The 20,521-nt window shown below is 36.8% G+C and overlaps 1 protein-coding gene across 2 annotated transcripts in view; it reads right to left on the reverse strand.

The window, feature by feature from the left end:
• Positions 1-20,521, reverse strand: part of plcg1 (phospholipase C, gamma 1) — a 57,327-nt gene that overhangs the window by 12,712 nt on the left and 24,094 nt on the right. The window contains exons 7-24 of one of the 2 annotated variants that reach the window (XM_059332945.1): positions 19,501-19,584; positions 19,116-19,138; positions 18,243-18,312; positions 17,128-17,229; positions 15,981-16,099; positions 13,337-13,422; positions 12,808-12,928; positions 10,995-11,163; positions 10,716-10,838; positions 9,309-9,410; positions 7,925-8,112; positions 5,798-5,998; positions 4,383-4,502; positions 2,813-2,993; positions 1,979-2,056; positions 1,762-1,865; positions 1,465-1,558; positions 697-766 (exon numbers count right to left, since the gene is read on the reverse strand). In XM_059332945.1, the coding sequence (XP_059188928.1) occupies positions 697-766; positions 1,465-1,558; positions 1,762-1,865; positions 1,979-2,056; positions 2,813-2,993; positions 4,383-4,502; positions 5,798-5,998; positions 7,925-8,112; positions 9,309-9,410; positions 10,716-10,838; positions 10,995-11,163; positions 12,808-12,928; positions 13,337-13,422; positions 15,981-16,099; positions 17,128-17,229; positions 18,243-18,312; positions 19,116-19,138; positions 19,501-19,584 (2,035 nt within the window). Of the gene's footprint in view, positions 1-696; positions 770-1,464; positions 1,559-1,761; positions 1,866-1,978; positions 2,057-2,812; positions 2,994-4,382; positions 4,503-5,797; positions 5,999-7,924; positions 8,113-9,308; positions 9,411-10,715; positions 10,839-10,994; positions 11,164-12,807; positions 12,929-13,336; positions 13,423-15,980; positions 16,100-17,127; positions 17,230-18,242; positions 18,313-19,115; positions 19,139-19,500; positions 19,585-20,521 lie in introns of both variants that reach the window. The other variant, XM_059332944.1, reaches the window with a different exon arrangement.

Raw genomic sequence — 20,521 nt, forward strand, 5'->3', positions numbered from 1 at the left:
AGCACTTTTCAAACCTTGAAAATACAACATTAAAGTTTAAGCATTTTCAAGGATTTCAAGCACCCGTACGAACCCTGTATTCAGGTTTAATCCACTTTGTGTTTTTTTGTTTGTGCTAAATCGTGGAGATTCAACCTCAGAATGCTGATACCAAAGACACAATCCCGTCATCATTGAATTTAAACAATGACGCACAGCTGCACTCTGAAGGCTCCATTTGTGCACCAGTTACACCAGTGACAGGAAGGATTCTGGCCTCGTCTCTGGAGGACCCGACTCTGAAGGAAGGATCCTACCAAGGAAGGATCCTTGACTTTGGGCTACAGCCACAGGCTCAGGTATTAACTGTTGTTAGCAGAGGCCGCTACAGTGCATGACAGCATGTGCCAACACTAATGGGTGTGTATTGACTGAGCTGCAGGATGTCAATAAAATACAAGATACAGAGCTGTGAGTAGAGAAAGAGTCATAAAAATAAATAGGGAAGGATTAATAATAGAAGAGGCTGATAATGGAGAAAAAAGACCATAAAGGAAGTGGTGGCAGTGTGAATTAAAAAACAAAAAAAAGAAGAGGGTAGAGATTTTGTGCATGCAGATGACAACCAGAGAAAGAGTTTGGTTGCCCCGTGGCAAGGTGACTGAGTGCTGCAGCCCTGCAGCTCAGAGTCAAACAGGAAGTGGAGGGGCCACTCACCAATCTGACAGGAAGACACATCCACACTTCCTCTCAGCAGATCTCCCAGCGGGCTGTTTTCTGTCATCTCCTGCTTGATATAGAGGAGGAGAGGAAGAGGAGGATTAGGATAGAAGTTATAATCCACAGCACACATGCATCTCTATCACAGTAGATCATTGACAGATGAGACCCAAATGTCCTGTGGAGGGTGCAGGGGCAGTAATGTCACTTTAAATAGTGAATAATTATGAATAAAATGATTTTAAGCACCAAGTTGCTCTGACTACTTTAAAACAAATGTGTGTTTCAGTTGTCAGTGTAAAAATATGGAATTCCCAACTACAGGATTTAAAAGGTTGTCCAGATATTAATAGATTAAAAGACATGTACAAATGCAGAAAAAAATGTCAATATGTACTGGAAACATAAACTGATTGTTTATGATCAGTTGTTTTTTGGTCTTTTGTTTTTGAGATGTAAACATGTACTTGTATGAGTTTTTATTTGTTTTTTGTCTGGTTTGTTTTTGTTGTTTTAAGTGTTTTGTTATAATCAAAGTTTTGTCGGTGTAGGCTACTGAAAATCAAATTGTATGTGATGTCAGACCATCTTTTTTTTTTTTTATTGTTCAAGTAGGGGGCAGACAAATTTAAGAAATGTTTTCTTCTTGGTGCTCCTTTCCAATCATTTTTTTTCACATTTTGTTGTCCACATTCATGAAAGGACCTAAATAAATAAATAAATAAATAAAATAAATAATCTTAGTTTTTCAGGTTTGATCCTCACAGTTCTGTCAGGCTCTGCTGCTGATGGACTGATCTCTTCAACATAGTTAGCAGGAAACCAGAGCTGCTTCTTTCCTCCACAGTCACCCTTCCACCTGAGAGGAAGAAAAAAAAAACATGAGAAAATATCAGATTCATACCACAGAGGCCTTAAAACAATATAATAACAATGTATATTTGATTTTATCCCGTTCTTCAACCCGATACAAGTCTTCACTCTCTACCTGCACAAATACCATTTGTCTAAATGGATAATTAAAGAGCTAGTTGTTGAATAAATGCTGTGCAAGTCACTCACCATCCTCCTTCCTGTTTGTCCACATTAGAGATAACGGCGTTCTTAATGAAGGAGAGCTCGTCGTCTCTCTGGGCTTTATACTCGTACATGGCTCTCACTGTGCACTGAGAAGGAAGGAAGGAAGGAAGAAAGAAAGGTGAGGTGCTTCTGCTCAATGTCTTCACTATATATATACAGAATTTAACTCCACATGAGATTCTCCATACTGGACTCTCACCTTGAATGTTGGCATCTGGTTGGCCTCCACGTAGAAGCCTGGATTCCTGCCCTCGTACAGCGACCCGTAGTCTGGCTCCTATTGGACCATAGATTGTGTGTTAATAAGCCTTTTCTCTACACCGCAATAAAACATGAAGCTTACCAAGTATTTTCTTCTTATATGTAGCAATAGTATCTTAATTATATTGTTTTGAGTATAATTTACCTACTGACCATAGCTTTATGTGCTTATTTAATTATTATTATTATTATTATTATTATGTGCTTATTTGATTATCTTCTTGTTTAAAGACTTGTTTTTAGGATTGACATTGTGAGCTTTTTCATGCTTTTCAAGCTATTCAACTGCTGAATATGGTGAGTTTTTACCTAAAATATTGGCTCCAATTGAGAGTTTTAGTTGCATGTAGTTTGAATGCTATATTAAAAGCATTTTCTACCATCAAAACATGCTTGTTTCAAGTATTACTGTTACTTAATGTTACTACAGTTGGGCTATTCAAGCCACAATTGCTCATAATAAGTATATTTGGATTTATTTCAAGACATCATTGGTTTTCCAGTGCCTAGATATTTTTTATTTATTTAAAGAATTCTTACAAAGAAAAATGTACTGCACTGGCAGATAATTTTACTTGTTTCGAGCATGTATTTGCTTAATTCTAGTTATTTATTTTTTATTTTTTCTCAGTTGGTTTTTGCAGTGTAGGTTGCAGGGAATTCTACCACAAAAGCCAAACTACAGAATTTCTTAAGATTAGATATTATTTAACACAAACTTAGAAAGATTAATTTTCAGCAAGTGTGCCACTGATTGTATGGTGGTACCCACAGCAGTGCCTATCTTCTCCAGTGTGTCCTCATTGATGGGGTAGCGCAGCTTCATTTTGCGGTACAGAGGGTGCTTCTCATAGTAGCTGATGAGATCCACCAGGCTGTCAAACTCTGAGGTGCCCAGCACCACGGTTTGACCCTCCTGCTGCACGCGGCAGTGCTTGATCTTCCCCTCGGCCCTGTGAACAAACCAGACATCATATCAATCACTTTGCACTCATGTTGAATATTAGTTTGGAGACTTAACTCTGTATTTCATTCACAACCCTTTTCACTCGATAAATGATTTTGTTAGCCTGGAAATCCCCCTCATCACCATCACATGCTGGGTGGTTCAAATAACATGATATTTAGCCTTAGGAAAAAAAAAAAAAAAAAAATATATATATATATATATATATATATATATATATATATATATATACACTGTATATACTCTGAGAGGATCTCAAAATTGCAGCTTTTTCCTTCTTATTTTGCTAACTTGTCTGCATTACTTTCAGAGTAGAGACCAAATGCCTCGTAGATTTACCAAAACTATGCTGAATTTTGAATTCTACCCTTGAAGTTTGGGTTGGCTTGCCTGCTTTTTACATGTATTTTTACACATTTTCATTGGTTAATATTCTGTCCAGTGAGACTTAATGGATTGGCTGTATTTGTATTTAATTGTATTTAATTGTTTATGTTAACAGTGTTTAAATGTTGTAACTTGTCACTTTTTATGCTGCTTTCTTGGCCAGGATTCTCTTGGAAAATAGTTTTTTTGTATCTCAACAAGACTTTTTACTTGGTTAAATAAAGAATATATATATATATATATATATATATATATAAACCTACTCTGAGCAGATGACAGTGAGACATGGTATTTACATTTTTTAAATCATAAATCTATTTTTAAATCAGATTTCCTTGACTTTTTTTTCCTGTCTAATGCTGATGACACATTGACAATGTAAACCTGTAAACATATTATGACTTGATTTGACTATTTATTATTATTTCAAATTTTTCACTTTTTACATTATATTTATTTTTTAATCTTATTAATATTTGTTTTATTGTCTAATGTTTTGTACCAATGTAAACCTACTTTGACTAGATAGGAGTAATAAGACTACTTTTTTTTATTTCTTAATTTTTCAGTTTTTCCATTTATTCTATTTTTCAAATGATTTTATTATTATTATTATTTTAATCTAATGCTCTTGCCTATGAGACTTGAGTGCTTTGTTTTTTTTTCTTGAAAACATGGAACAGAGATATTTTGGCTTTAAGTCACTGTATTTATACATACACATACAGGTTGGATTTTTAACAATTTGCCTTTCTCTTCAGTCATGTCTGCACATGAAAAGAAAGATCAAAGTAAATGTATCACTTAACCCATAAGAATCCAGACCTAGACACATTTTCTGCTTACAGAAACACAAATTTACATTTTTCTTTGCATCTCATTTATCATTTATCAAACATTTATCGAAATTGTGACATTAATGGTACTGTATAACATATCACCATGGGTTCTTATGGGTTAATGAGGGAATGTAATAATGGGAACCTACCTGAAGGAAATGGCAAACGAATTGGGTTCCGCTCTCTTCCTCACGAGGAATGCTCCGTCACGAGGAACCCTCATCAGCATGTTCTCCGCGTGGCTCCTGGAGAGGTTGGCATGGTACCATCTGGGACAAACAACCAAACATTAACACACAGCACATACAGCTACAGCTCTTGTTTTATTGTAGATGAGTGTATCAGCTCCTGGTCTACAATATAAACTGCACCAACACTGAAGGTTATGTGCTGAAATATGTGCCACCATATTTAATAAAAATACTACTGGTCACATGTAAAATAAACAATAACAAGAAGATGGTATAAGGTCGAGCCACCAGCTGTGAATTAATGTTTAGAACTCATTAGAGAAGTCCATAACAAGAGAGAATGACAAAGAAAATGTCTTTTTGACTAAATGGGTAAAGTGGACGCAATGGGACACAGTTGGGAATACTTGAAATTTATCTTATTCATATTCTTTTCTCTTGGATCTGTATACAGTGTAATTTAATAACGGACGGATGTAGCCAAGACTGTTACTGTACAAGACTGTTACTGTACTTTCTTTTTGTTGTTCTCTTTTCAGTTGTATCCACCCATAGAATGTAATACATGGATCTATATGTGTACTTTGATGTTTACACGTGGAGTTGAAAATTTAAATAAAAATTTAAGTTTAAAAAAAAAAAGAAATATGTGCCACCAGAAACTGAATTATTTATACTTGGATTTTAATTGCTTAAATTGAATAATTGCATTAAAAAAACTGAAATTGAATCACATCATTTGAATTTGTATTGTTGAATTTTGAATCATTGCATTGAAAAACTGAATCTGAATTGTAATTTGAAATTTAATTTATTAGTTTGGAACCGAACATTCAGTTCTCACAATTCAGTTCGCAAAATTCAGTTTCAATTTTCTGTGACGAACATCCGGGTAGTTGAGGCAGAGCAATCGAGCACAGATACACAGAGCGCCTCTTCGGCCAATCAGCACCTCCGTTTTCTTTTGTAACATTTGTTGCCATCCGGTTGCCATAGCACCTCTTCTGCCAATCAGCACCTCCGTTTTCTGTGCTCGATTACTGCCTCATCTACCCGGATGTTTGTCGCAGAAAATTGAAATTGAATTTTGCAAACTGAATTTGAATTGTGAGAACTAACTGATAAATTAAATTTCAAATTACAATTCAGATTCAGTTTTTTAATGCAATGATTCAAATTACAAAATACCAATTCAAATTATGTGATTCACATTCAGTTTTTTTAATGCAATAATTCAATTTAAGCTATTCAAATCCAAATATAAATAAATCAAATTCAGTTTCTGGTGGCACATATTTCAGCCCATAGAAAGTCCTCAGTGCGTCATGACTTTATGTATTTTTTAATCTGTGTGAATGCTGCCTGAGACTCACTCTTTGCTCTCGTGAGCGTTGGTCTGAGGCACCGGCTCCGTCAGCTTCATCTCAAACTCGTTGCAGCGCAGCGCCACCTGCTGGTAGTGGTTGATCAGAGCGAAGAGCGTGTCGAACACCAGGTTGTCTGTCAGGTAGAACTTGGGGCTGCCGGCCTCCTGACGGGAGTGGATACGACAATGCTGCACCCGACCTGAACGCCTGGTGCAGAGATGGAGGAGACAAAATGAAGATGAGACATCAACAAATCTTCTGCATTAACTTCTTTCAGTTTATTTATAGGCCATAATGACGAACAAGTGTTACACTGTAAAAAAAGGTGTGTTTAAAAACCAGATAAAAACACTAAATCTGAGGGAAATGATCTTGCTGCATGGACAGATAATTTACCTTGACAAGATTTCTTAAATTAAGATTATTAAATCTAGAAATAAGCATGTTGAATGCTTATGATAAGAAATTAACTCTTAAGACAAGATAAATTACAGACAAATTATTGTTTTTTTACCAAGATAAAAAAAAAAAAAAAACTTTTTGTGTCTTTTTATGTGTTTTTGGTCATTTTACGTCTTTTTGTGTCTTTTTTGTGTCTTTTTTGTGTCTTTTTTGGCCATTTTGTGTCTTTTTACATCTTCTTTTGGCCACAAAATGACTAAAAAAGACAAAAAATGTACGAGATAAAAATCAAAGCAATGAACTGGCCCGAGCAGAGTTCATTGTAAATTATTTGTTTCTTACCAAGATAAAAAAAACCTTTAGATTTAGAAGTGTTTGATAATTAAATTATAAAGTTAATTTCTTATTTTAAGCGGTCAATATGCTTACTTATATTGTCTTTAGACACAACTTTTTTGCAGTGTAACTTCCTTATGGAAAATAAGCACCCCCCTTGTTAACCTTGAACATATTGCCCAGAGTGCCGGAGCCCATTGTTTACATACATTGTGTGTGAGCAACATACATGCAGATTGATTAGTTTTGAAGTGAACTCCGCCGACAGAATGTGAAGGGAACCTCAGACCGTGACATCAGCCTCGTTCAATCAGTGATGGAGAAATTGACACTGATTGATCTGCCAGTTTGTCACTAATGTTTGCATGAGTTAAGTTAACCCTACAGAACACAGAGGGGAGTTTCTCACACACACACACACACACACACACACAGTATACCATACAAACAAATCAAATAATTACATTTTAATTGTAAAATAAAATGTTAGTGTGATATATTCTTCTGCTGTAAATTATACAACAAAGTACAAAAGAATACAAAATCACTGGGACTTTTTACTACTTTATCGCTCTGCTGTACACCTGTTCTAAACCAATAATTACATTAACAGTCTTTATCTAAAATTATTTTGGATTGTAACAAATTTTGTACCGCAAGAACGAACATTAGCTTATCCTGCTGCCCGAATGGATGTATGAATGGAAGAACGAACATATTTTCCCAAATGACATTTCAGAAGGGGAAGAAGGGACTAGAAGAAACTGGACTCGTCGGCTCACAGCTGGCAAATACCTAAAAATCATATACTAACTGTAAAAATATAACACATTTTTGCCCCGTGATTATATTTAGTTTGATAAGGAAAAAATTCTACAAAATGTATTATGATGAGTCTAAAGTCTTGAAATCTAGTGAGGATATATTTCGGAGAGTATCTAACAGTGCAACTGTTCAATATTTTAAATCACATGAAGAAAAAAATGGTGAATAATGATCTCTTTACACTGCATATCCTTGATATTCAACTAAATAGAAAACAGTAGTTACGCATGCCCAAACACTAAATCTAGTATAGAAAAACTCACTGGTCAGCCAAGCGCTTTGACCGATTTTGAAAATTTCTTCCGATTTTTGCTAAGGCAAGCAGAGAACATTCCACCAAAGGAAATAAAAAACTTCAGTTGTGGGTATAAATGGGGTGAATACATATTCCTGTGAATATTATCATACAGTTAAATAATGTTCTTAGCATTCAATGTCCATCTCCTATCATTGTCATTAACCTTTATTTACTATAAAGTTCATTACTGCATTACAAATGCAGTTCCAAGTCTTTGTGAGATGGGTAGAAAGATTTCAAATATTCTGAATGTAAAATCATGTGCAACATACCAGAAAGACAGCGTGTAGTCTCCCACGAAGGTCTCGCTCTCTCGGACCAGGAAGGAGCCGTCAGGAGCTCCGGTCTCCAGGCAGTACTCCGACAGTAACCTCTCGGCGATCTGCCGCCCGTCTCGCCCGGCGCCCAGCTTCCCGTGAAACCATTTCTCTGTCACGTGCTGGTCCATACCGTTGGACACCTGGAACATAAAGGAACACAGGGAGATGTTTGAATAGAAGAATAGAATAGAATAGAATAGAACCCCTTTATTGTCACTATATATTACATTACATTACATTACATGTCATTTAGCAGACGCTTTTGTCCAAAGCGACTTACAATAAGTGCATTCAACCTGATGGGACTAGACTTAGACCATAGGAATCAAGTAAGTACATAACTTCAAGAGCTAACTGTCATTGCTAAAGGAGTGCTGTATGTTAAAGAAGAAAAGAAGAGAAAAGAATAAGAGCTTTTTTTTATTTTTATATACACTACAATATAAACATAAACATACATAGGCAAGTAAATGTAAAGAAAAATATATACGATATAGGGTTGTCATGATACAAAAATTTTCAACTCGATACTCAGGAAAATATTCGATACTCGATACCATTTTCGATACCACAAGGATAAAAACAAAGACCCCAAAATTTAACAGAAATATTTTTATTTACAAGAAAAATGCAACATGTTAAAATTAACAGAACCACAGGTTAAATATTTATAATAAAAGAGGTAATGCAAATACGGGTACTCGATACTTTTGAAAAGAAGTATCGTATCCGGATACAACGTTTTAGTATCGATACTTTTTTGAGTATCGATATTTTTGACAACCCTGATACGATATAATGTAAACATAGGCAAGAAAGGGCGGTAAGGTGCACAGTCTTCAATTCAATTTGCCAGAAGCAGATATGATGCTATGCAGTGTTCATAATGTATTGCATGTTGAAGGACAATTTATTGCACATTGCCAGTTATAGTATATTTGAAACAGAAAGAAATATTGCATCGTAATAAAGTCCATAAGAAAATCAGTGCATACGAGAGTTCAGGGTTGTTATTGCTTTTGTTTTTGAAACGGGTTGTTTTTGTCAACTGATACAGATTTCATCAGCATGTGTCCACCTTCATTTAACTGCTCCAGCCTATAACTGTTCCCTCATGGCCACCTCTTAAGTACAAAAAAAAGATTTCCATTTATGGATCTATTCCTGGTACAATAGTGAAAACCAAAACTACCCATAGCCTCTAAAGAAAAGATTACATTTCTCAAACTGGATGTAAATTAAGTGCAATTCCTGGTGCTGCACAGATCCTGTTACAAGTTCAAAACCAGGACAAGTGCTTCTCATCTCGACGTGCATCAACACGAGGCCTACTAACCTCTCTGTGCTCCTCCTCGTCATCGTTGCCCTGGTTACTGGAGGTCTCCTCTGAGTAGTAGATCTTACTGCTGGTCAGGACAAAGAAATGAGGGTACCACTCCTAGAGGGGGAAAAGAGAGGACGCACAGTTAGATTAAATATTTAGAGTTTCCATGTGTCGCTCTGAAAAGTGGCTCAAGACGGCAAGAAGCTGCCCTCTTATAAATAATATGATAGGGCTGGGCGATATGGACCAAAAGTCATATCCTGATATATTTAGGCTGAATATTGATATATATCCTGATATTTTTATCGCAAAGTGAGAGCAAATGTTCAGTCAAAGCCAAATATGACATGTCACAAGTAGTTTCATTGAAACTGTTTATTTAAGTGGACATAAATACTGTATAACAACAGGAGAACCTTTTTTAAGAACCAATGCTCCATAAAGTGCACATTTAAATTAAAAAACATATCTTAAATAAAAGCTGCAGCTTGCCTGGAGTTAGGATCTCAGTGCACAATTTGAACTATATTGATATATGCGATATGGTCTAATTCCATATCACACTTAAAAATATATCGATATATCGCCCAGCCCTATAATATGATCATCTAAAATAAACATCAAGGCCTCTTTCTAAAAACAAGTGGGACCCAAATATAAAAATTAATGTTAACAACAACAAAAAAAGAGCATCAAGCAAAAAGATGATGACGTCTTTGCTTTGCAAGGCTAAAATCCAAACCGAGGTTATAATAGTTTTGGATTTTTCATTAGTTTTAGTTTTAATTTCGTTGTGAATTTTTGTTTTCAAATTCAGTTAGTTTTAGTTAGTTTTTAGAGAGAGTTTGCTAGTTTAAGTTTAGTTTTTAGTTTTTGAAAATGCTTTAGTTTTTATGTTAGCTTTAGTTTTTTTGTAATGGGCTATGTGTTGGGTGCTAGATTCAAAGAGGTCATAATATATTCTGCCTTTATTTCCTTTGGTTTATCCATCTCAGCTCCAATAAGGTTGGTAACTCTTACAGTTCCGGCTGTTTTGAATTTTTTTTTCTAGTGTAGACATCCCAGTCTCAGTAAACATATTTTCCAATAGAAACACTGGATTATGTATGAAAAAAGTTGACAAAGACAAAAACGAAGGACATTTTCACCATAATTTTAGTTCGTTTTCTAACCACACAATACAGCTTCAATTAGGTTGTTTTTTTTTAAAACTCGTTTTTATTTTTATTTCAGTTAACAAAAATGTCTTTTCGTTATTTTGTTAGTTTTCACTAACTATAATAACCTTGATAAAAACATGTAAGAATAAAGACAACACACAAAAAAGCTTGGTGTAGAAGCTACTTTGGTGCATCATATTTTAAGCTTAGCATTCCCATTTATGCAGCACTGACAAACCGTTTAACACATGATGCTTACATGATTAATGGGGTCTTCCAGGTACAGGATGCCGTTTTTGATGGAGTTGCTAATATCGTTCTCTGAGTAGGGAGTGGAGGTGGACACCTCCTCGTAGGCACTGCCTTCTGCAAGCTTCTTATGCTGCAGCAGATGAAGGGAGAGGAGGAGAGATAGAAGAATCAGAAAAATTATACTCTCACAACACAGTATACAAAGCATCCATTCACACTTTTTGCAACTGAAAAAAAAGGCTCCAAAAGATGAAACAATGTCTGATGTGTCCAGGTGGCTCCTGACCTTGATGAGGATCTTCCTCTTGAGCTGGTTGGGTGAGGGAAGGCCATCTGCAGCGATATCTACCGCCTTGGTGAGCAGCATGTCTCCAAACACCTTCTTGAAGTAAGTGGCCATATTCCTCTGCTGCACAATACTACAGTGGTCCTCGATGGACAAGATGATGGGATATCTGTGGGGGGACAAGTTGGGATTGTTGGGGGTTAGGGTGAGGTTTGCATGAGGTTCTTTTCCCTAGTCAGTGTAGTACTTACAGTAGATGATGGTCAGCTTGCCCCAAATTTGTAGATACACATTTGTATCAAGTTTTGTAAAAGAAACCCAACCCATTATCACTTAAAGTGTACGCTAGATTTAGCATATTTTCACTACTTTACTTTGCCTTCAGATAGGAAACTGAAGCTGTTATGCTCTCATCAAAGTTACCAGATTTGAAGCATTAGCCGTGTTTCCTTTAGGGGGGAGAGTGGCCACCGGGAAATTCTCAGGCCACGCCCTCGCAAAAGTCAAACGATCCATTACAAAAAGGCCCCCAGAGGGATTTGGAGACTCCTGAGGTGACGTATGGTTTTCGATCCTTGATTAATCGCTTAGCGACAGTTTTGATCGTGATCCGTGATCACACAAGCGACGGATTAAACACGGGAGATGCAACTGTGGCCTCCATCACTAACTGTGCACAACATCAGCAGCTGATCATAAACAAAGCAGCATGGCTAATTATGCACAGCGTCTCCAAACATAGTGATCATGAATTAACCGGCATCACTAACTGTGCACAGAGTGTCCGGTGCTTGTTGTAAACAAACAGAGATCGCTAAGTGAACACCTCCTGCAGCAGCAGCACATACACACTGTACTGCTACAGAGCTAACTGTTAGCCTGTTAGCAATTTGCAGACTGGACGCTAAGGGGTTAGACTGCCGCTTCGACTCGTTCTTACTCTTCTTAACGAGCTGCCGGCCCCCGCGGCTCGTTAAGAAGAGTAAGAACAAGTCTCCAAAAGTCTCCAATAACACCAAAAAACGTCGCTGGATTTGTTGCCAGTCGCTTTTCAAAGTCGGGTATTGGGGTGTAGTGGAAACACCCTAAATTTTACCTTGCAGAACACAGGACTTCCTGGTATACCCTTGCCTTGATTTTTTTTAGTTTGTTTGTGTCGTTGTGTGACTTTGGTTTTTTAAAAAGGCGTTTAGTTTGGATTCACCAAAGTCCCACAAAACCCAAATTAACTAACCGGTCGAGGCAGCGGTAGACCAGCAATTCCTGTCTTCTGGGAGGTAAAATTACTGTTTTTGTCAGAAGAGTCTGGTGGCTTTGAAGAGAGCATAAGAGCTTCAGTTCCCTGTCGGAATGGGTTCTCCGACGGCAGGGTAGAGCAGTGAAAATATAAATATAGTGCACAGCTAAATTGTACTGTACTCATGCAAGTTTCCTTTCCAGGTGTCTTGAACATGCTGTCCCTGTCCACAGCAGTACATTGTTTAGCTTTCATGCAGTTATGCCATTTACTGTAGATAATACATCGACTATGGATATGTAACTCATACATCCCAATTTTAATAAATCCAAACTATCCCTTTAAGAGTTGCAGCCTCACAAAACTCCCCTGAGTTAAGGTGTGTTGTTTTTGAGTTTTATTCTCAGACACAACAATGACACAATAACAATGATGTCACTGGAGCCTGTGCACATCCTCTGAAATTTCCATTTAAGCGTGTGCTGCTTCTTAATCTTTTGTCATCTCTTTCTTCCTTCTCACCGTCACTGACAGCTGTGAAAAGAAACTGAGTGGGCTGAGGCCATAAAGACTCACTCAGATGTGACGAAGGCGTGCTCTTTGATGGTGGTCAAGACATCGCAAAACTTGATTTTTGTCGTGAGGGTGTGTCCGTGGTAGATGACTGGCATTCCATCTGGACCATCCCAGCAGTCCACTGAAAATAAACACACATCATTCATTTTCTATTCATCAGAAAAAGGGTAAGTAAACAAGAATGCAGATGTATTTTATACTGTAGTTCCAGATAAGTTTTAAGACCTTTAAACTTGACATAGCACAAGTTTATTATGTTGACTTGTATGCTGCAAAGCGACCCTTTAACCCTATTTAAGCCAGTTCTATTCATAGAAACCTGCTTGACAAGGATTTTGTGTAAAGGCCATATACAGACAGCACTCTTATGTAACAGCAAGTGTGTGGGTAAGGGTGTGGCGGCTGCATTAAAAGTACTGTAAGGGATAAGGAGCAGGGGGAAGACAGTTAATTACCAGGTTGAAAGTCAAGTGGTGGTGATTTACTGTATGCAGTTAAAACTGTAATATGTGCATGTGTGTTTACCCACGTTCAATACAGCGGCAGCCCATCCTCAGACAGCGAGCGTACGCCTCCAGGGACGACTCACTGGAAAACTGGTCTCCCGTCAGGTAGCTAAAAATAAGCATGTAACGTCAAAGTACGCACATAAAAACACACACAACAAACCAGTCTTACGAGGGGATCAGGAGGCAACCTCCTGGTCTGAGCAAGGAGGCAAACCAGGAAGTGCCTTAAGCTGCATTCTACACAAAACTCAAGCAGGGGGCGCTAAGATTAGCTGCAAAAAAAATCTGTCCATTCATTTCAGTGCAAGATGAGAAAACTGGGGAATAATGATCTTTTTACACTGCATATCCTTGATATTCAACTAAATAGAAAACAGTAGTCACACATGCCCAAACATTAAATCTAGTATAGAAAAACTCACTGGTAAGCCCAGCGGTTTGACCAATTTTGAAAATTTCTTTAGATTTTTGCTAAGGCAAGCAGAGAACATTCCACCAAAGGAAATAAAAATAACTTCAGTTGTGGGTATAAATTAGGCGGCAACCTCCAGGTCTGAGCTGGGAGGCAAACCAGGAAGTGCCTTAAGCTGCATTCTACAAAAAATTCCAGCAGGGGGCGCTAAATTTGGCTGCAAAAAAATTCTGTCCATTCATTTCAATGCAAAATTTGAAAACTTCTCACTTGATTTATCACCTCAGAAAATGTTTTCAGGACAACGCTATGGTCTCAATCACTAGTAAAAAATATTCTTCAAGACAATTTGATGTTAATAGTGTAAATAATGGCCCCATTTAGAAGAAAATAGGAGATAAGTAATCGTATTATTTGGGGCGTGGCTACCTTTGATTGACAGGTGGCTAACAAGGCGAGCCGTCATCAGGAGAGAAGCAGAACAATGCGTATCCACGGCAACGGGTCAATAAAGTTATATATAACGTTATATATTTTATACCAAAATGATACAAGGAAATTCGTAGTGAATATTAAGTTAACTGGTTCTTATATCTATCTTATTACTTAGACGGGGCAGATGCATGTATATGTATAGGGCTATATATACTGTATGTGTGTAAATGTAAATATGTTTATGTACATCTGTTCAATGGTGCCTATGTGAGTATGTGTATGTATACGTATATGCATCAAGCCTACGCTGTTGTAGTTTATGTTGTTTATTTTTTTCAGTTCGAAAAGAAGAATTAATAAAATGAAAATAAAAAATATAGATATAAAAAAAAGGACGTTTCGCGGTTTGGTCTCATAACTTTGACCCTTTCACTGTATTTTCCCTTAATGACAGTTTATTTGAACGTTTTGTTCATTAAAAATGTCTTGTTCAGCGTTTGGTTGGACTAACAGACACTCCAAGGAGTCGCTGGTCATTTTTCTGAGGTAAGTAACGAACATTTTGTTTTTGTTTTTTTGCTAGCCAAAATTAATATCCCAGTTAACCCTTTGATGCACAACATATTGACCCCCCTTCTAATGCACGACATGGGTCAAAAATTACCTGCATTCATTCCCTTCATATTATTTAATGCTGCTGTGTGTTTCTGTGCTCTATCTTTTGATATCAACTTATTTTATGATTGGATATTCCAAGTATTCTTTAAATATCTTGTTTTTGATAACAACTGATTATTATTTCCATTTTGCCTCTCATACTTTATTAAAAAAGATATTTTTTGTATTATTACATAGCTAACTTCTTGGCTAAGTATTTAGCTAGTAGTAGTAGTAGTTAGCTTAGCAAGCTACTTAGCCAAGAAGTTAGCTACCGGTAAGTAGTTAGCTTAGCAAGCTACTTAGCTTAAAAATGGATTTTTCACCCATGTTGTGCATTACAAGAGTAGTAGTTTATTGAAAAATGAATAAAGGAAAACATAAAATTAGGATGTATGATGATAAAAAAAACTAGTTGAGGAAAACCTGGAATACTGAATGATGAAAATAATTTATTGCAAAGATATAGAACATAAAAACTCATACATATATGGTCACGTTAGACCCATGTTGGGCATCAAAGGGTTAATGCTAACGCTAATGCTAATGCTAACATGAATTAGCAGCAGCTTCTCTCAGTTAGGTTGAGGTGTAGAGAGGCGATGAACTCGATTATTCCAACGGGCCATAAACCAACGGGTGACATGTTGACTATGTCCATTATTTATATACAGTCTATGAAAGGGATTCACACACAGGGACTGCACCACACACACACTCACACACTTTCTATGGTAGCACCAACGCATTGACACTGCCATATCAAAAAGGCTCTCTTTCTTTTGTTGACTGGAATAAACACTTGTTACTCATTCCAACGGTCAATTCAAACCTAATCAAAGCAACATGGGAAGTTTTCATTCCGCTGCTTCAATGAGTATTGTTTCACATCTAGCACAGGAGGTTATCATTTGAACCGCCTTTCACACACTTTTCAATGGGAGGAAAAATACATTTTCCTGCAAAATACACGCCTGGGTCTCATTCTGGTACATGATTGTTAAATAATACACTTTTATCTGATGTATGAAGTCAGTTTAAAAAAAGCCCTCTTTGGTTAGAGGTTTCCAGAGAGGACGCTAGTCTTCCCATGGCCTAATTACAACTGGTTGAACACAATGAAATGTATGCATGAAAGTATTTTTGGGCTCCGTCCTTACGTGTTGTGCGAAGAGGAGATCCAGTAGTGGGACAGAGGGTTGTTCATGTTGTCAGGACACACCTGGTCCAGGGAGGAGTCCCAGACGGTGTTCTCTTTGGAGAACAGGTATGTAAGGTACTACAAAGGAGAGAAGAGGAGTGAGAATGAGGCTAAATCCAAATTTCTGGACTTTTACACCCTTGCAGACTTAATTGATGTGTTTACAGGAAGTCCATAAGTGTCTCGGGCTGTCAAAATACACAAGTCATCTAGTTTGCAATAGTAAATGCAAACTTTCTTTAGACTTCCAGAGAGTGCGCTTGGAGAGCAGATTTCACTGAAGACTATCCCTATTAATAGCAATATAATGTAGACGTGTGATCCTGTGTCTTTTTTTTGGTCATTTTGTTTCTTTTTTTAGTAATTTTGTGTATTTTCGGGGTCATTTTGTGTCTTCTTTTGGTCATTTTGTGTCTTTTTTTTAAAGTAATTTAGTGTTTTTTCAGTCATTTTATGTCTTTTTTAAGTCATTTTGTGTCTTTTTTGGTCATTTTGTGTCTTTTTTTAAGTAATTTAGTGTTTTTTCAGTCATTTTGTGTCTTTTTTGGGGTAATTTTGTGTTTTTTTTGTCATTTTGTGTCTTTTTGAGTCATTTAGTGCCTTTTTTGTCATTTAGTGTCTTTTTAAATAATTTAGTGTCTTTTTTGGGTCATTTTGATACTGCCTCCAGCAGCCCCCAGGTAATCTGATTTTGAGACCCCTGCTTTAAATAGAGGTAAACAATAAAAAATGTCAGTTTTCCTCCTTTCTGTGTTACTCTCAGTATGACCAATGTGCTATCTAACACAACATATTCTACAGCATAAAAACAGACAGCACCAACTCCTGCAGGCTGGCTCACATCAGCTTCCTCTTCTCTTTAGTCAATCATAGCTTTGTGGTGACCACAAAAAGCATCCCTCGCTTTCTGCAGAACTCTCATGTGGCGCCACAGTCAATAACCTTTTTCTGTGTGTGTGTGTGGGAGGAGGTGCTTTAGGCCGAGATCATGGCTATCCATGTAAATATCTGAGCATCTCCCACCCACGCCAACAACAAAGGGGGGCACAGGAAAAACATAGATAGAAAAAAAACATGTTTACATTTTTCCATCGGGGGGGTTTTACCTCGTCTTGGTGGAAATAAGGCTGCTCCACTTCTCTCAGGGGGTCCTTCAGGTAGCCGAACATGAACTCCTGAACTTTGTTGTTGTCTGTGGCCCACATTTCCTGGATTCACATAAAAAAACAGATGTACTACAGCATGTAAATCTGGGTTCGTACACTTTTTCAGTGGTCAAATTCAAGCACTTTTCAACGAATTTCAACGTCCATTTTCAAGCTTTTCCAGGACCTTTCAACGGTTGTAAATGTCATGTTTTAGATGACTACTTCGATACTAAAAGGGGTAATTTCACTTAACCATACCACCAGCAATGGTATTATATACCATATAATATTACATATTACATACTGCCAGAATGTGTAAAAAAAAACATATGGACCGGGGGAGGGGGTCATATTTTTTTTTTAAAGTTTACGAGATTAAAGTGGCAAATCTGAGAAAAAAAATGCACAGATTTATGAGATTTAAAGCAGTGAATCTGTGCAAAAAAAGTTGCTTTTTCCCCCACTTTTTTCTCGTAAATCTGCTTTTTTCGCACAGATTTGCCACTTTAAATCTCTTAAATCTGTGACTTTTTTTCCTGTAGATTTGCCTGTTAAAGGGTTAACAACTAAAAGTAGTTTGCTAATCTCAGAAAACATCCTGGTGTGGGAATCTAGGGGCTAGGAGCAAAAGGAAGCTCACAAAAATCATCATCAACCGGCAGCTGGTGGAACTAAACGCGACCCAAACTAGGAGGAAAGACCCACAAATATTTCAGGAGCCCTCACATCCACTAGGAACTAGAAAAACTCCCTTCAGTAAGAAGATACAGGGTAGAGCAACAAGAAACATCTCAGAAACAAGAAGACGACAGACAGATTATAGGCTATAGGCTATTCATTTTATATATTTTTTTCCATTGAAAATGCGGTTATCTATAGTCAGATTGCAAGAGAAATACAGTAAGAATTTCAAGCATTTACGAGCACTTAATCCAAAATCCAAGCACTTTTCAAACCTTGAAAATACAACATAAAATTCAAGCATTTTCAAGGATTTCATGCCTCCGTATGAACCCTGAGTAAATGCAACAAATCTGCAGCTGACTAGAAATGCAACAACCTGGAGGCATTACCTTTTGGGACTCCAGGAGGAAACCCTTAAACTCGTCAAGGGAGATCCTCTGTTCTGGTCTGTCAATGAACCTGACAGAGAAAGTAAGTCAAGTCAAACTTTATTTATAAAGCACATTTAAAACAACAGGGGTTGACCAAAGTGCTGTACAGATATCACAGTTGCAGGAAATAAAATAAAAACTAAAATACTAAAATACATAAACACAATGCAACAATAGAATAAAATAAATAAATAAAAATATAATAAAATTAATTAAAATTTAAAAAATTGAATAAAATTTTGTTTTTGCCAGGTGTCCAAAAGCCAGGGAGAAACAGTGTGTTTTAGGGAGGATTTAAAAACCATGTAAGTAAAAGGTATGCTTCAGTAAACGTGTGTGTGTGTGTGTGTGTGTGTTCTTGTACTTCCTACATAGTGAGGACCACAACACGTTTTTAACCAACACAGTGAGGACATTTCGGCCGGTCCTCACTTCTTTAAAGGCTTTTTTGAGATTTCAGACTATGTTTTAAGGGTTAAAGGTTACATGATAATGATAATTAACTGAAACTGTATTGTGTGGTTACAAAACTAACTACAACTATAGTGAAAATGTCCTTCATTTTTGTCTTTGTCAACTTTTTTCATACATAATGAAGATGGATAAGACAAAGGAAATAATGGCAAAATTTACTGTGACCTCTTTTAATCTCCCACCCAACAAATACCCCATTACAAAAAACTAAAACTAATAAATACTTAACTAAAACTAGCAAAATAATGAAAAATCCAAAATTATTATAACCTTGCAAGGTAATTCACTGTTCCAATGAGGGCCCTCACAACGATAGAAGTACAAGAATGTGTGTGTGTGTGTTTAGTTTTGACCTACCTCTGCATGAATGGGATCTCCAACTAAAGGAACGGACAAAAAAAGGGAAGATTTGAGTTAATTAATGAAAGTGCTCTCAGTGTGTTTAGTCAGAGTGATGTAGATGGGCATCCTGTTGGGGGGGGGGGGCTGTTAGTCATGGGGGGCACTGAGGTCATCCATTTAATCCGACCCCAGCCTGCCAGCCTGCCTCCTCATCCATGTGAGTGTGTCCTAATGGCCTCCACCAGAGGGGTTTGGTGGGTTTTTAACTGGTCCATATTGATCTGGCAGCCATTTGAGAAGAGACAGATGGGGCAGGAAGGGGGCCTTGGCAGGGCATCAGATGGGGGATGAGAGTGCTGGGACACAACGATCCGTGGACACATGAAATGATTGCACTTACGTTTTTCTGAGCATCAAACATGAGGCTACGGTAGAGCTGGGCGAACTGGCTGAAGGACACGTCTCCGTTCCTCAACTCAGAGTCCTGGTAGAGAAACAAAATGAGAAAACTTTGAGTATCTGGAACAGAGTCAAAGCCATTCAGCTGAAAATCTTACACAGAATGAATGGACGAAAGAATGAATATACAGAAATACCCCTCCTCCATATTGCTACTCATTGGTGTTTCTAGTATTGATACTAGCATTATTATTATTATTATTATTATTGTTGTTATTGGCTTTGCTGCTATCATTCTTCCCATTATCCTCGCAAAGAAAGCACATCATCATGTTGGGGTTTTTCTTTTTCTCTTATTTTTCTCTTCTGCAATTATCATTATTAGTATTATTGTTACTCATGCATGCTCTTTTTTTAAATATTTTTTTATTATATATATATATATATATATATATATATATATATATATATATATATATATATATATATATATATATATATTATATTATATATTATATATATAACTGGATCAAACTGGGTCCCCATGTCTCTCTGTTTGGTCATAGAACCACATGGATTTCTTCCAGCTAATCAGCAAAGATCAGGCTACGTCACATACGGAGACACCATGACATCTGACAATATTTCGAGAAAAAAGTTGCTAAATTTATAAATTTACTAGATTAAAGTGGCAAATGTACAAGAACAAAAATCGCAGATTTAAGAGATTTAAAACGGCAAATCTGTGTGAAAAAAGTCACAGATTTACGAGAAAAAAACAACTTTTTTCTCGCAGATTCGTCACTTTAAATCACATCAGATTTGCCACTTTAACCTCGTAAACTTTTTTCTCTATATTACCCCCCTCCCCCGGGTGTTTTTTTTTTTTTTTTACACATTCTGGCTGTGTTTAATATCCTCCAATATTCTCTAGGGTTGAAATTTGGAATTTGTAAGTATTTCAATGAGTGCCCTATTAAGGGTTAACTGTCATTTATTTTTGTATCTATATATAATTTCTG

The sequence above is a fragment of the Centropristis striata genome, chromosome 5, assembly GCF_030273125.1.
Source record: "Centropristis striata isolate RG_2023a ecotype Rhode Island chromosome 5, C.striata_1.0, whole genome shotgun sequence".
Taxonomy (NCBI): domain Eukaryota; kingdom Metazoa; phylum Chordata; class Actinopteri; order Perciformes; family Serranidae; genus Centropristis; species Centropristis striata.